Here is a 14,629-nt window from a genome sequence, read left to right as displayed (position 1 = left end):
TGGTACCGGGCGAGTTGGCCGTGCGCGTAGAGGCGCGTGGCTGTGAGCTTGCATCCGGGAGATAGTAGGTTCGAATCCCACTATCGGCAGCCCTGAAGATGGTTTTCCGTGGTTTCCCATTTTCACACCAGGCAAATGCTGGGGCTGTACCTTAATTAAGGCCACGGCCGCTTCCTTCCAACTCCTAGGCCTTTCCTATCCCATCGTCGCCATAAGACCTATCTGTGTCGGTGCGACGTAAAGCCCCTAGCAAAAAAAAAATACATTCCTTTGGTATTACACTATTATTTATGACATAGTCAAAGAGAAATTTTAAATATGGCACTATATACCACCCCATTGTCTTTAATACCTCCCCAGTAATTTGATCACTTCCTGCTGCTTTTCCTTGCTGAAGCAGTTGGATTTCTCTGAAAGTATCTTTATTTGTGAATGAGAAGCTTCTTCTTTCCCTCTGTGTCTCTCCCTCTCTATCTTCTGTTACGGTTTCCAACTCCTGACAATCTTCTACTGAATCTCTGAATTCCCTACTAAATAGACTTGCTTTCTCAGTATCTGTTAAATAGTGTTCACCCCCTTCTCCCACCATTGTAGGAATTTGAATTTCTTTTCCTTTTTGATTCCTAATATATGAATACAGCTTTTTCCATTTCCCTTTGTGGTCATTACCCTCTTGAAGAATGCCATTCATATAATTCTCTTTTGCTTCCTTTTTCACTCTATTCAGTTCCCTCATTAGCTGTTTTCTAGCTTCTCTATTCTCCCCATCCTCGTTGATTTTCCTGTCTACTATTGTACATTTTCTTTTTAATTTTCTTATTTCCCTTGTGTAATAAACAGGGTCTGAGGTCATTTTACCCTTCGTAACAGGTACAAATCTCTTCTCTTCTTCCCAAATGATTCCTTTAGATTTAGCCCAAAGTGTATCCACATTATTCCCTTCACTTATCCAACAACTGAGTTGTGATTTAAGGTAAGTCCCAAATTCATCAACTTTAGTTTTTCTGTATAATTTCTTGTCTTTTGTGACCCTCTTATTAAGCATTTTTGGTAAGAGTCCTACATCCATTATTACAGCCTTATGGTCACTTATTCCTTCAATTACCTCAGTCTTATCAACAATTTCCCATGGTTTAACCAAGAATACATCTAGCAAGTTATTGAGACGAGTCGGTTCTTGTACTACTTGTGTAAATCCTCCCTCCCAAATTAACTTATTTGCCAGTTTCTGTTCATGGGCTTCACTTGCAGCTCCATTCCATTCAACTTCAGGCATGTTTAGATCCCCCCCAATTATTACCATATCATTATTGTTTTTATGAGTATAATCTATTATTTTCTCAAATATTCCATGTCTCTTTCCTCTCTTCCAAGCCTATATGTTCCTATAATTCCCACCTCCTTCATATTATTACAAACTAATTTTATCCCTAATATTTCATCCCTTTCATCAGTAAACCATTCATGTGTACAGTAAGTTTCCTTCACCAGAATAAACGAATAACACCCCCCACCTTCCTTTTTATCTCTTCAGTCTCTACGATAGACTGTATACCCTTCTGGAAATACTTCTGTATTACCCACCCCTTCTCTCAATCATGATTCCACTCCTATCACCACATCAGTCTCATAAGATTCCATCAATGTACCAAATTTTAATTGTTTATTTACTACACTCTGACGGTTTACCAAGAGCAATCTCAGACCCCCTCTCTTCTCTCCTTCCCAAATGATTCCTTTAAATTTAGCCCAAAGTGTATCCACCCTTTCCTGTCTCATCGTCACCATAAGACCTATCTGTGTCAGTGAGACGTAAAGGAACTAGTAAAAATTGGACTACAAACCGCCACAGAAACATGCAGTAGCGAATGCGTCCCTCCACGTAGGGTTGGCATCAAGAAGGGCATCCAGCTGTAAAAATGGGCTAAATTAATACAAAGTGCCAACCCTATATAATTAGGAAAAGGCCAAGAAAAAGAAAAATGTTTTGTTCCTGAAAGATTCTATCAAATCACTCCTATTTTACACATATAATTTCAGTATTGTTTATGATGTGCAGATTGTAGTGTATTTAAAAAAATAGTACAGTGAGTGCGCTAGTAACAACAGTGTAACGACACAGAAATGTATACTCTCTGGAGAGAACAGCTCTTCTCATTGGAACTTTCATTGTAATGAATAATTTCAGTATTGTTTATGATGTGCAGATTGTAGTGTATTTAAAAAAATAGTATAGTGAGTGCGCTAGTTACAACAGTGTAACGACACAGAAATATATACTCTCTGGAGAGAACAGCTCTTCTTCTCATTGGAACTTTCATTGTAATGAATAGTTACGCTATGCTGTGCAACAAATGCATTTCCTAATAAAATAATGTTTAATACTGGATAAATATATTTGCTAGTATGTTCAGAATATAACACAGATGTTACTAATTAAGAATGAGTGAGAATTATGAACAGGTGAAAAATCATTTTATGTTAAGATTCTTCGTTCATTGCCTTAATAAATAATATAACGTAAAGGTTTTATGTTAACTCAGTCAAAACTGAAAAGAAAATGGCTCCCACTTTAACAAATTCTGTTTGTGCTGCAGCAAGTATAATTTCCATGTCTTCGTCTCTGTATTCTCAATGGAGAATGTCTATTTCTGCATGCAAAGATAATGCTTACAAAAGGGAAGTAACATGCTGTCTGTTTCCAGGTTCCTCCTCGAGTCAGCCTGCCCTGCCTGCTGTTCTGGCTGGTATGGAAGTAGTTCCTGTTAACCTAGGCCAAAGTCGTCTCACGTCTCCTGCTACCAGCTCGAGTGGTACCCCGGGACCTAGTACCAATCAGGCCAGCCTACCCTGGGCAGGAACCAGTACTGAAGTGGTGCCAGCTCCACCATTCCAGCGTTCAGCTAGGGTACGCTTGTCTCGAGCAGAAGGTGCTATGAAGAAGCGGAAGCAAGTGATGGTAAACAAGTTTCACTATACAGTACAGTCTTGGAAATCCATTTCCCTCGGGATCAGAAGGGAAATGCTGGATTACTGGGATTTATAGACTATTAACTTCTGGTTTTATAGAAAATAAATATACCGTGTATATATCATTTTTATTTGTTTTTGTGATGTGTCCAGCCATCCGTTGTTAGCACAGAAGTAATCTTTGCCTATAATTTGTTTGTAGATGAACTTTAAGTTTTTTCTTTAAGAACTAGCTGATGTACCCGTGCTTCGCTACGGGATTCTCAGAAAGACTGTCTTTGTGGTTTTCCTGACTGAAGTCAACTTAAGCCATTACAGAAACATCAATAGGAATGTAGCGATTAAAAGCAATGTTGTGTTGTTTGAGTCATCAGTCCATAGACTGGTTTGATGCAGCACTCCATGCTATCCTATCCTGTGCTAACCTTTTCATTTCTGTGTAACTATTGCATCCTACATCTGCTCTAATCTTCTTGTCATATTCATACCTTGTTCTACCCCTACCGTTCTTACCACCTACACTTCCTTCAAAAACCAACTGACCGGGCGAGTTGGCCGTGCGCGTAGAGGCGCGTGGCTGTGAGCTTGCATCCGGGAGATAGTAGGTTCGAATCCCACTATCGGCACCCCTGAAAATGGTTTTCCGTGGTTTCCCATTTTCACACCAGGCAAATGCTGGGGCTGTACCTTAATTAAGGCCACGGCCGCTTCCTTCCAACTCCTAAGCCTTTCCTATCCCATCGTCGCCATAACACCTATCTGTGTCGGTGCGACGTAAAGCCCCTAGCAAAAAAAAAAAAAAAAAACCAACTGAACAAGTCCTGGGTGTCTTGAGATGTGTTCTATCATTCTCTCTCTGTTATATAAAATGCTTGATCAAATGAAAAACCGCACATTATCTCACTTTTAACGAACAGTACTACAGTGAACCAGAGGAACGGCTCGCTAAAGAAGAAAGTTATCTGTTATGACTCCCCAGCTACTTCCCGCCAATATATAGGCAGGCTGTTATACTGGGTTCGACCGGGCGAGTTGGCCGTATGGTTTAGGGGCGCGCAGCTGTGAGCTTGCAACCAGGGGTAGTGGGTTTGAACCCCACTGTCGACAGCCCTGAAGATGGTTTTCCATGGTCTCCCATTTTTACATCAGGCAAATGCTGGGGCTGTACCGTAATTAAGACCAGGGCCGCTCTCTACCCACTCCTAGCCCTTTCCTATCCCATCGTCGCCATGGGTCATATCTGTGTCGGTGCGACGTAAAGCAACTTTAAAAAGAATACTCGGTATACAGCAAAGCGGAGGCTGGACATGTTTTTCTCCGGGTACTCAGGTTTTCTCTGTCATCTTTCATTCCAGCAGCACTCTGCATTCTCATTTCATAGCATCTATCAGTCATTAATAAATTAATTTGGGAGTGGCGACATCATTGTACTAATAGTTTATACTAGCTGATGTACCCGTGCTTCGCTACAGAATTCTACATTGCATACGGAATTCTAGTGAACACGTTGTGAGCAAGATTGTATTAAACTGATTAGCTCTTAACGTTGCCCTAGAAACGCGACTGGGAAGACTTTTGCTATTTGCTTTACGTCGCATTGACACAGATAGGTCTTATGGCGATGATGGGATAGGAAAGGTCTAGGAATGGGAAGGAAGCGGCTGTGGCCTTAATTAAGTTACAGCCCCAGCATTTGCCTGGTGTGAAAATGGGAAACCACGGAAAACCATCTTCAGGGCTGCCGACAGTGGGGTTTGAACCCACTATGTCCCGATTACTGGATACTGGCCGCACTTAAGCGACTGCAGCTATCGAGCTCAGTAAGACGGGGAAGTCACCAAACATCTTTTCTCATATGAAGACGGAGTTAGGGAATTTTCACTGTAATGGTAGACCCACTTGCATACCATCAGTCACAATCAGGTTGGGGAGTTTTCCGTATAATTGTAGACTCTCACTCTCCACCTGCCATTTTACATCCTCAGAAAGACTGTCTTAGTGGTTTTCCCAACTGAAAGGAACATACAGTACAATGACGTCAGTAGGAATGGCGCGATTAAAAGCAATGCTTTCACATGAAATACTCGATCAAATGAAACACCACATATTTTATCACTTTTAACGAACAGGACTACACTGCCGATCTAACAGTCCAAAGTTCCAGAGCTGGAATGACCAAGACGCAGACAGCCGTGATCCGTGAAGACGCTTCGTCTTTTTTTCACCGGGGAGAGGGTCGAATAGTGGCAACTCCATGGGCAAAAACTATGCCCTTTTACTAATCTGTTTCCTTTTTTTGCTAGGGGCTTTACGTCGCACCAACACAGATAGGTCTTATGGCGACGAAGGGATAGGAAAGGCCTAGGAGTTGGAAGGAAGCAGCCGTGGCCTTAATTAAGGTACAGCCCCAGCATTTGCCTGGTGTGAAAATGGGAAACCACGGAAAACCATCTTCAGGGCTGCCGATAGTGGGATTCGAACCTACGATCTCCCAGATGCAAGCTCACAGTCGCGCGCCTCTACGCGCACGGCCAACTCGCCCGGTAATCTGTTTCCTAGGAGTACCCGATGAGTCGGAAAATATCATTTCACTACAATGGCGGTGGAAAAATTACTTAGAGGCAAATTTTTCCTCCAAGCCACAGGAGAAACCCCCTCTTCACTGATTATTTGGAATAAAATGAATGTAGAATTTAATAAAGGTGAAGAGGAAGAAGCTTTTCTTAAGAAACAACTCTTTTCAGGGTTCAGGTTTTAGTTATTTAGTGAATTGCGGTGCTATAAATTGGAATAGGCCTAAATTGTTATTCTAGACCATGTCATACTACTACTACTACTACTACTACTACTACTACTACTACTACTACTACTACTACTAAGTCAGCCTCTACCGAGCTCAATAGCTGCAATCGCTTAAGTGCGGCCAGTATCCAGTAATCGGGAGATAGTGGGTTCGAGTCCACTGTCGGCAGCCCTGAAGATAGTTTTCCATGGTTTCCCATTTTCACACCAGGCAAATGCCGGGGCAAAGGCCATGGCCGCTTCCTTCCAATTCCTGAGCCTTTCCTAGACCATCGTCGTCATAAGACCTATCAATGTCGGTGCGACGTAAAGCAAATAGCAAAAATACATTTAAAAAAATAATAAATGTCAGCCTCTGCCTTAAGTAGGCACACTGCTCATTCAAAACAGCGTGTCAGATTAGGGATCGAACAGCTGGAATACTATGATGAACCAGTGAGTTACATACCAGCAGTATCAGAAAATGTATGAACCAGAGGAATGGAATGCTAAAGAAGAACGTTTTCTAACTCTCCAGCTATTTCCCGCTAGTATTCAGTCAGGCTATTATACGCGGTACGATCTATCGGAGTCGAGAGGCAGCATAAGTGACAAATAACATCACAACAAACAATGGCCAATGTAATGTTATTGTTGATGAATGTCATGCGCTTTCGATATTGTAGGCCTTCACATTTTTTTCGCCCGACTCTGAAATGCCACTCATCATAGTCGGTACGGTAAAACTGAATAAAACATAAATGATCGGAAATTGTATTCTTTGTAACTTGTGTTATCTAGTACTTTTCGATAGGACCCAAAACACAGGTTTTTAAAAATTAAATTTTAGGCGCGTTCCCCTAAACTACAATTTCATCCAGGGTGAATAAAATTGTTTATAGTTTAGACTGTAGATTATTATTCCCCGACTGTATATACCGATTTTCATTAAATTCTATTAACCCATTTTCTCGTGGCTCGGCGTCGATCTGGACTTAGCAACAAAAATACAAATTCATGAATATCTGTGTTATCATAGCTGGTACGGTAAAAATGTATAAGACATAAATGGGCGGAAATTTAAGTCTATATAACTTTGGTTATGTAGTATTTATCAATACGACCACTAATAATATCAATATTCGAGAATTAAATTTTAGGCCTTCCCTTAAACGACCATTTCATTCAGCATGAATAGAATTATTTATAGCCTAGATTGTAGTGCCTCATTCTACGACTTTGTATAACAGTTTTCCATGAGATAGGACCACTAATGACGTGAATATTTAAGAATTTGATTTTAAGCCTTCCCCTAAGCTACCATTTCACTCAGCGAGAATAAAATTATTTACAGCCTAGATTGTAGCGCCTTATTCACTGACTTTGAATACCAAATTTTATAAAGATACGACCACTAATAACATAAATATTTGAAAATTTTTTAGGCCTTCCCGTAAACTACCATTTCTATCAGCGTGAATAAAATTATTTATGGCTTAGATTGTAGCGACTTATTCCCTGACTTTGCATACTGATTTTCATTAAATTCTCTTTAGCCATTTTCTAGTGATGCGTGTACAGACAGATAGACGGACAGACAGAAATCATGGAAAAGAAAAAGTGCATTTTCTTTTTACTGTGGACTAGGGATGGGACAAACGGTTACTTTCCTGTATCATGTTCCACTGTATCCGTTACAGTGTAGTATTAGGTTGCAGTATTAGGATATAAATGTAACCTAATACAAGGTACAGGGCAGCTTTTGGGATGAATAGTCGTTAACCCCCTGCTGCCTCTTGCAGCTCCTAACCAGTACGTAAATAGCGGTACTCTATCTCCCTCTCGCTTTCTCCACTACCTCCATCCCTTTCACTTGGTCGTCACTTACTATTCCAAGAAATGTTTGCAGTGACCCATTTACATTCCTAGAAATACTACTACGTAGTCAAAACAGGAACCAGTTAAATGACTTTTTAACATCATACACATTATTACATTTATACAGCATAGTGATAGACAAGCAAAGAATACCCGAGCAATTGATATTAATTCATGATTATTATTTCATTTATAAAACTATACAAAATAAAACCCAACATGAGCTGCAATACTTTAGGAGAAGATTAGTCTATACTCTACGCAATAGGTAGGAATTCATGTTTAAAAACAAAATCCTGCCCAAGTTCTTTGAGCTTAAGCGTGTTCGGCGATCGTTTATCACTTGCTCTGCTTTAGAGAATAATCTTTCGCAGGGCACAGAGGTAGCAAGAATGTTGAAGTTCAGCCTGACCAAGTTCGATAAAGTTGGATAGATGTAACAGTTCTCCTTCCACCATTGTAGTGGGTCCCGACTTCGGTGCAGCAATTCGTCATCCAAGTAGCGATTAATTTCAATGGCAGCAGCTGACAATGGTGTACCTAATAAAGAAAAGAACGATTATAATAATATGTCTCACAGGTGTTCATTGTTATTATTATTATTATTATTATTATTATTATTATTATTATTATTATTATTATTATTATTATTATTATTTATCACCATCATATCAACCTACCTGTGGGTTTTCTCGAAGATGTCACCTTATCAAAATCAGTCCAAATAGAGAATTCACTCCTGTTGTCATCTCTTTCCAGAACTTGTTTACCATCATCCGCGTTAGCTATAACCTGCTCTTGTTTGTTTAATTTTAATAGCAGATCGATTGCACGCTTCTTTGCTAGTTCTCCTGCAGTCTTGTCTGTGAATGCCAGTAACTTGAATCTTGGATCCAGAAACGTACATAAGGCAATCGCTTCGTTGTACTCTAGATTTTTGAATCTTGTAGTGAGTCCCTCATATAATTTGTTTACAACGCCGATTACTGTTTCACTGAAGGGCTCAATTAACAGTTTTCGGCAAACATTTGTGAGGCCATTTGTCAAAATAAGTACTTGGCTGCCTGTTACATACTTATGGCCACTCATTATGAGTGTAACCTCTTCAAATGGCTTGAGAACAGTACAAAGTTCCTTACAAAATGTCCATTCCTCTTGCGAAAGGACCGGGATACCTCTATTTATGAGAGCTATTGAAGTTTTTATTGCGTCCTCTAGTTCACAAAACCTTTGTAACATATGGTAGGTGGAATTCCACCTCGTGGGGACTTCCTGAATGAGTTTCTTGGGATGAAAAGAACCCATGTTCTTTTGCGCTGTCAGTAGCTTCTCCATGCCCGTCGTGCTTCTTTTAAAATACGCCACTACATGTTTTACTTTCTCCAGTAATAACTGTATCTGTTTCAATGCATCCTGGACGATTAAATTTAAAGTGTGCGCATAACAGGGAAAGTGCTTCCATTGAAGTTCATTTACAACAGCATTTTTCATATTAGATGCGTTATCCGTTACAACGGCTACAATTTTTTCGGACAAATGAAATTTGTCTGAAATACACCTAATTTCAGCAGCTAAATTAACACTTGTGTGGCTATGAGGCAAAATTGAACATTCCAGCAAAACTGACTCTAGTTTGAAATCTTCATTTATGAAGTGTGCAGTGACAGCTAGGTAGCTCTCTGAATTCCTAGACGTCCAGGAGTCTGTAGTTAAACAGACGCTGGAAGCCGACATTAAATGTTCACGAACAACTGTCATACACTGTTCATATGCTGCTGGAACAAGTGACGATGAAATAGTCTTCCTATCAGGCAAAACGTAGGCAGGGTTTAATCCAGTACAAAAGGCTGCAAAACCTTCATCTTCCACTATAGAAAAAGGCTGAAAATCCACGGTAAACAACCGTAATAGTAGCTTGTCCAGCTTCTTTTTCTGCACATCACTCATTTTCCTTTGCACTGGCAAAAATGATGACAGCGACTGTTGCTTCACTGCCCCACGGGCTGCAGGTGATGATGAAGATTCAGGAGGAGGGATGGGTACACGAGGTGGCACTTGTGATGGCTGTCCAGGACCTGATATTTGAGTACTATGAACATTATCAGACCCACATGCACAGGTAGAGTTTTGAGAGTTTAACACGGAAATATTTATTGTTGGGTGTCTTCTTTCAACATGTTTCTTCAAGTTAGAAACCGTTCCCCTGTAACTAAATTTTTGCCCACATAAATCACATCGGGCAGATTTATTTACATCGTCTGTGACAGTGAAATAAGACCACAGAGGACTCGTCTTCTGTCGTTTACTCATCTCGTACAGCACAATGTAAAACACGAAATATTAACTGGAAAGACCACGCGGAACTGTTTCGAGAAACTACACAACTGTATGTATTCCCTCTTGTAAACCTAATACAACGCTCTTGAGACAACTAACGAATATCTGTAATTCTGTAACCGGCTGACAAGTAACAGTGTAGGAATGTCAGTACTGCCTCTAAGCGGTTACAAATGTATCGCTGACGCATGCGCAGGAGTGCGCGCTTAAGTCTAGCTGCCATGCTTGCTTGCAGTCTAACATCCGTTAACCAATCAGGAGCTCCCTTGGTTTCGCTGAGACAGTTACTTTTGTATTAGGGTCTCGGATGGAACATAATATTTATGGAACAGCTTACTGCGATGGAACAGAATACAGTATCATAATACGATATGTAACTCCCATCTCTACTGTGGACATGACCGATACAGAAATACCATTCTTTTCATACTCTGAGCAATGTACAGACAAAACTCTAATTTTATATGTTGAGCCCTGACAGCACTCCCTGTGACCATTTTGCACATCTCAATTCTGAATCTCAGTGTTGGGTTACGCCACGGCAAAGCAACAGTCGGTGATCCATGAAGCCCCCACTCTAAGGACGTGCAAGTTCGACGAGTTGGGTCACAGGTTTATATAGTGGACTGGTATCAGTATAGTTTAAACGAAGAAAATAATCATCATTTCCTACCCAAAATTAAGTAATTATTCCGCAGCAGAATGTCAAGAGATTTAAGATATTGGCATATTCGTCAAGATACATTGATCATTATTTTATTTCATCCTAAATTAAATAACTATCCTAGAATTCCTACACTACATCAAATGAGAACTCTGAGAAATGTTTCATTTATGGAAGGATTTTCCGTTTAATGACTACTAAATGACTTCAAATAACAGCTACATAATGAACAAATTAATAGCAACACAAACGGATATAGGAGGGAAAAAAATGAATGTTACGTTAATTCGAAATAAATACCTAACTTCTTGCTCTTGTTACAAAAGGAATTACAACATCGTCAATCAAGAAAAATCGAAAACGAAAGAGACAAAGTGTCTCACTGCTGAAGGCTTACAGTGAAAGATCTATCATCCATCACACATTTTAAAATAACTGGGAATTGCTGAATCATCCACGTCGAAGTGCTGTTCCTACTTAAATATGTCATAGTATTCCGTCATTCCCATTTAAATCATCGCATTATTTATCGGTAAAATGTCTGCCTAGCAACTTGAAAACACCGTTAATCTAAATTCATAAATCATCGCACATGCAAGAGAAATGTTCGAAAGAGACAGGATTGTAGCATAATATATCATCCATCAATATCATGCACTTAAGAGACAAACTCGATCCTCTCGGACATTCATCGAAGTCTGCACCTAGGTAATGGGTATCATGAGATACTGCAACATCTACAATCCTTCTCTAACTACGTTGATTCTGCACCACCGGATTCCGCTGCGAAGTTCGGCCTGAAATAATTACATCAGCACTAGGCACCAACTCAAATGATCTACAAAAAAAATAATATTCAACTAGCAAAGAAGTGATTTACTTACCTTTGGAGATCGTATTCCCTTTAAGACATGTCGCAATATTCTTATGTTACTGTTCATTTTGTGAAGATCCTAACATCCCCTTGATACTGTGCGCTCTAGTCTATATTGTACAGTGAAACTCGGTTAAGAAGTTCCCGCATAAGAAGTATGATATTCTTGGTCCCTTGATCAGTTGCATTAAGATATATGTATATTTTTCCCGTTTAAAATGTTCTGTTGTAAATATATTTCCCGTTTAAACAGTTCAGATTTTAGAGCCCCTTGAGATAGAAAACGTCCGCTCAAAGCAGCTCATGGTTAGAACCCTCCAGTTTGCACCCTGTGTTAGACCATTCGCGCGCTCGTGGTATGTCTCTGGTGTCACGAAACATGTGCGGGCCTGCCAAGGCCATATGACGTTACGCTATGACAATACAGATAGCAGATGCTCACTCTCACCTTGTGGAATCGAATCGAACCCATCAGTCAAAATTTCCACTCCACCGTTCCATCTAGCGGAATAGAATCGAACGGGATTCTACGTAAGAAACATAAAGTACGCAATGAATGATTTGATAAAACTTTAATGCAGTAATTTCCGGGCCGCGACAGGATGAAGTCATTAATCGAGGTGGCCTAAACATTAATTAAAAACCGTAAAGTGCATTTGTCCACAACATTACTGTTAACCTACCACAAAATTGAATATTCTAACCTGTTTGATTTTTCATTCCCTTGCTTATTTCCTTCCAGGCATTTTGTCTTACGTTGTTGCAATAATACTTATGGGCCTTGCCGTAGAGGAAATTACATTTTTGAACTAAATTGATAAGATTTTCCGTGTCCATTATTAGTGAGGTGAACAAAAACAACTTCCCGACTCTATGCAGGAAACAGCTGATTTGGCAGCAGCCAGCTGATACGCAAGCCGCCAAACAGCCAGCCGAAAGATCCCGATCGTTTACGAAGTTGAACGAATGTTGATAGCCAACTGGGTGTTGGTAGGAGGCACACAGAGGCATTGCAATACCACGTGTTGGCATAAAATTGAAAGTTATTTTTAATTTTACCTTTATACGAGCTAAACATTGTATTATCTGTCACTTGTAATTATTACACCGCATTATTAGAACGTAGCACAAGGTTGAGGAGATATGAATTAAAATTCTCGTGGGGAAAGAAACTTTACGTTTAGATGTGCTAGCATTGCTACTGTGCCTTTATTACTCCCACGTAATACCCCAGATACATTTCCATGCACTCATTTCTGCAACTTCGAACCTGTGTTTCTTTTCTTCATTACCTATAGCATGAAGAGGATTGAAGCGGGAAAATAAACTCGATACTGGCTTGGCCATGCGGTACTTGTGAAACAGCCAGAAACTACGCCCGTTGCCGTGACAACCAGTAGGAATGCAGGGGCGATTTAAGCCTAGGTTCTAAGAATCTCTAAGAATAACTTGCTAGATTTCCCATTTGCTGCCGTTATCTTTGAAGCAGGTGTCAGGGGTGTAAGGAAGATAGGAAGCACACGCTAACAAACTGTAGTACACGTCTTGTGTTTGCGTCTTGTAAGCCTAAGCTACGGATTGCTAAGCATAGTGTAGTGTCGTAATTAGTATGAATAGGAGTCGGTGAAATTAGTTGTACATGTAATATCAACGTACAAGCTTTTTAAGTGAAAATGAGCGGAACTCAGAGGAAAGAGGTCAAGCGAAAGGCACTACCAATAAAAGACAAAAAGTGGAGATTATAAGGAAAGTGGAGTCATCTACACTTTCCCTTGTTGCTTTGGCAAAGGAGCTGGGGATGCCGCTGTCTACTTTGAACGGTATTATAGCGAAGAAAGAAGAGATCTCTGCTTCCCTCTGCTTCTGCACAGAATACTTCAGCAAATTGTAAGGAAGTTAAATCTGAAAAGTACGATGAAATACAACAAGCTCTGCTAATATGGTTTAAAGAGCAGCGAAGTTTAAACATATCTTTCAGTGGGAATATTGTGCAGGAGAAAGCCGCATGCAAATTAAGGGTACCTTTTACCGCGTCGAACGGGTGGCTGGACCTCCTTAAAAATCGAGCCAGCATCGTTTACAAAACAATTTGTTGCAAAGCAGAGAGTGTAAGTGCGGAGGAAAGGGAATTGTTGAAGGACATGGTTCTGCCTGCTAAAATAATCAAACCTTGCAACGTTTTTATATAACTTAATATGTTCCCTTCTCTTATAAAATATATTTATAATACGGTATGTTCAATTATTTTACTTTATCTCTAAAAATATTGTCATGATAATCAAATTTTTTTAATTGTGGCTTTCTTTTAGCAGCTCTTATATATCGGCCTATTTCGGTATTTTTCACAAACAAGAAAATCTGTTGGCTGTGTGTTTCACATGTATTTCAAAGTACGGAATAAGTTTTTGGGCATTACCCCTTTTAAGAAGTTTCCTGCTTAAGTTTTTTTTTTTTTTTGCACTCCCTTGAAAAACTTCTTAACAGAGTTTCACTGTATTTAAATAGGATAAATGTGACGACCATCTATCAGTGTTCACGAGTACAAAATCCTATAACATTATCCCAAATACGGCATCGTGCCTAAATAAATCATTCATCATGACATTAAAATTCACGCATGACCAACACAATTCCTAACGTCAAGACCTTCATCAGGACCTTCACATCGCATCATCTCAAAATACGCAATCCCAATGACACTATAACCATCCACATTTCATTATCCGTATACATATTTTCAAAGATCCTACCGTATCAAACACCTTATCACGTCACTCAAAACATCATGCACGGCGAATTCACAATACCTAGGAAACAATCTATTCAGGCATTTCACATCAAAGACTACTAAATATGTTGCCGCATTAACACCATATCACCACAATAATATCGCAATTTCATTATCAAACACCGTATTCTGTACAAGCACATAATATCTGAAGACCATAGAATCGCACGTCGCGAATACTGAGCTCCTCCGAGGTATTTTGAGCCATGAGTTAGGTTAACGATCAACACAACAACACTATTACGACACCAATACCATCGATGCCAAAAATCATTCCGTAAAACCTTGCTAGAAGACGTTAAAAGAAAAACTCACACGACCCACCGCGTATTATCAC

The 14,629-nt window shown here is 39.8% G+C and overlaps 1 protein-coding gene across 2 annotated transcripts in view; it reads left to right on the top strand.

Moving 5' to 3' along the window:
* Positions 1-14,629, top strand: part of Ubr3 (Ubr3 ubiquitin ligase) — a 526,217-nt gene that overhangs the window by 393,778 nt on the left and 117,810 nt on the right. For both annotated transcript variants that reach the window (XM_068227568.1, XM_068227567.1), the window contains exon 17: positions 2,706-2,959. In XM_068227568.1, coding sequence (XP_068083669.1) covers positions 2,706-2,959 — 254 coding nt within the window. The remainder of the gene's footprint in view (positions 1-2,705; positions 2,960-14,629) is intronic.

Source organism: Anabrus simplex, chromosome 5 (genome assembly GCF_040414725.1).
Source record: "Anabrus simplex isolate iqAnaSimp1 chromosome 5, ASM4041472v1, whole genome shotgun sequence".
Classification (NCBI taxonomy): Eukaryota; Metazoa; Arthropoda; class Insecta; order Orthoptera; family Tettigoniidae; genus Anabrus; species Anabrus simplex.
This window is presented reverse-complemented; position numbering and strand designations above follow the sequence as displayed.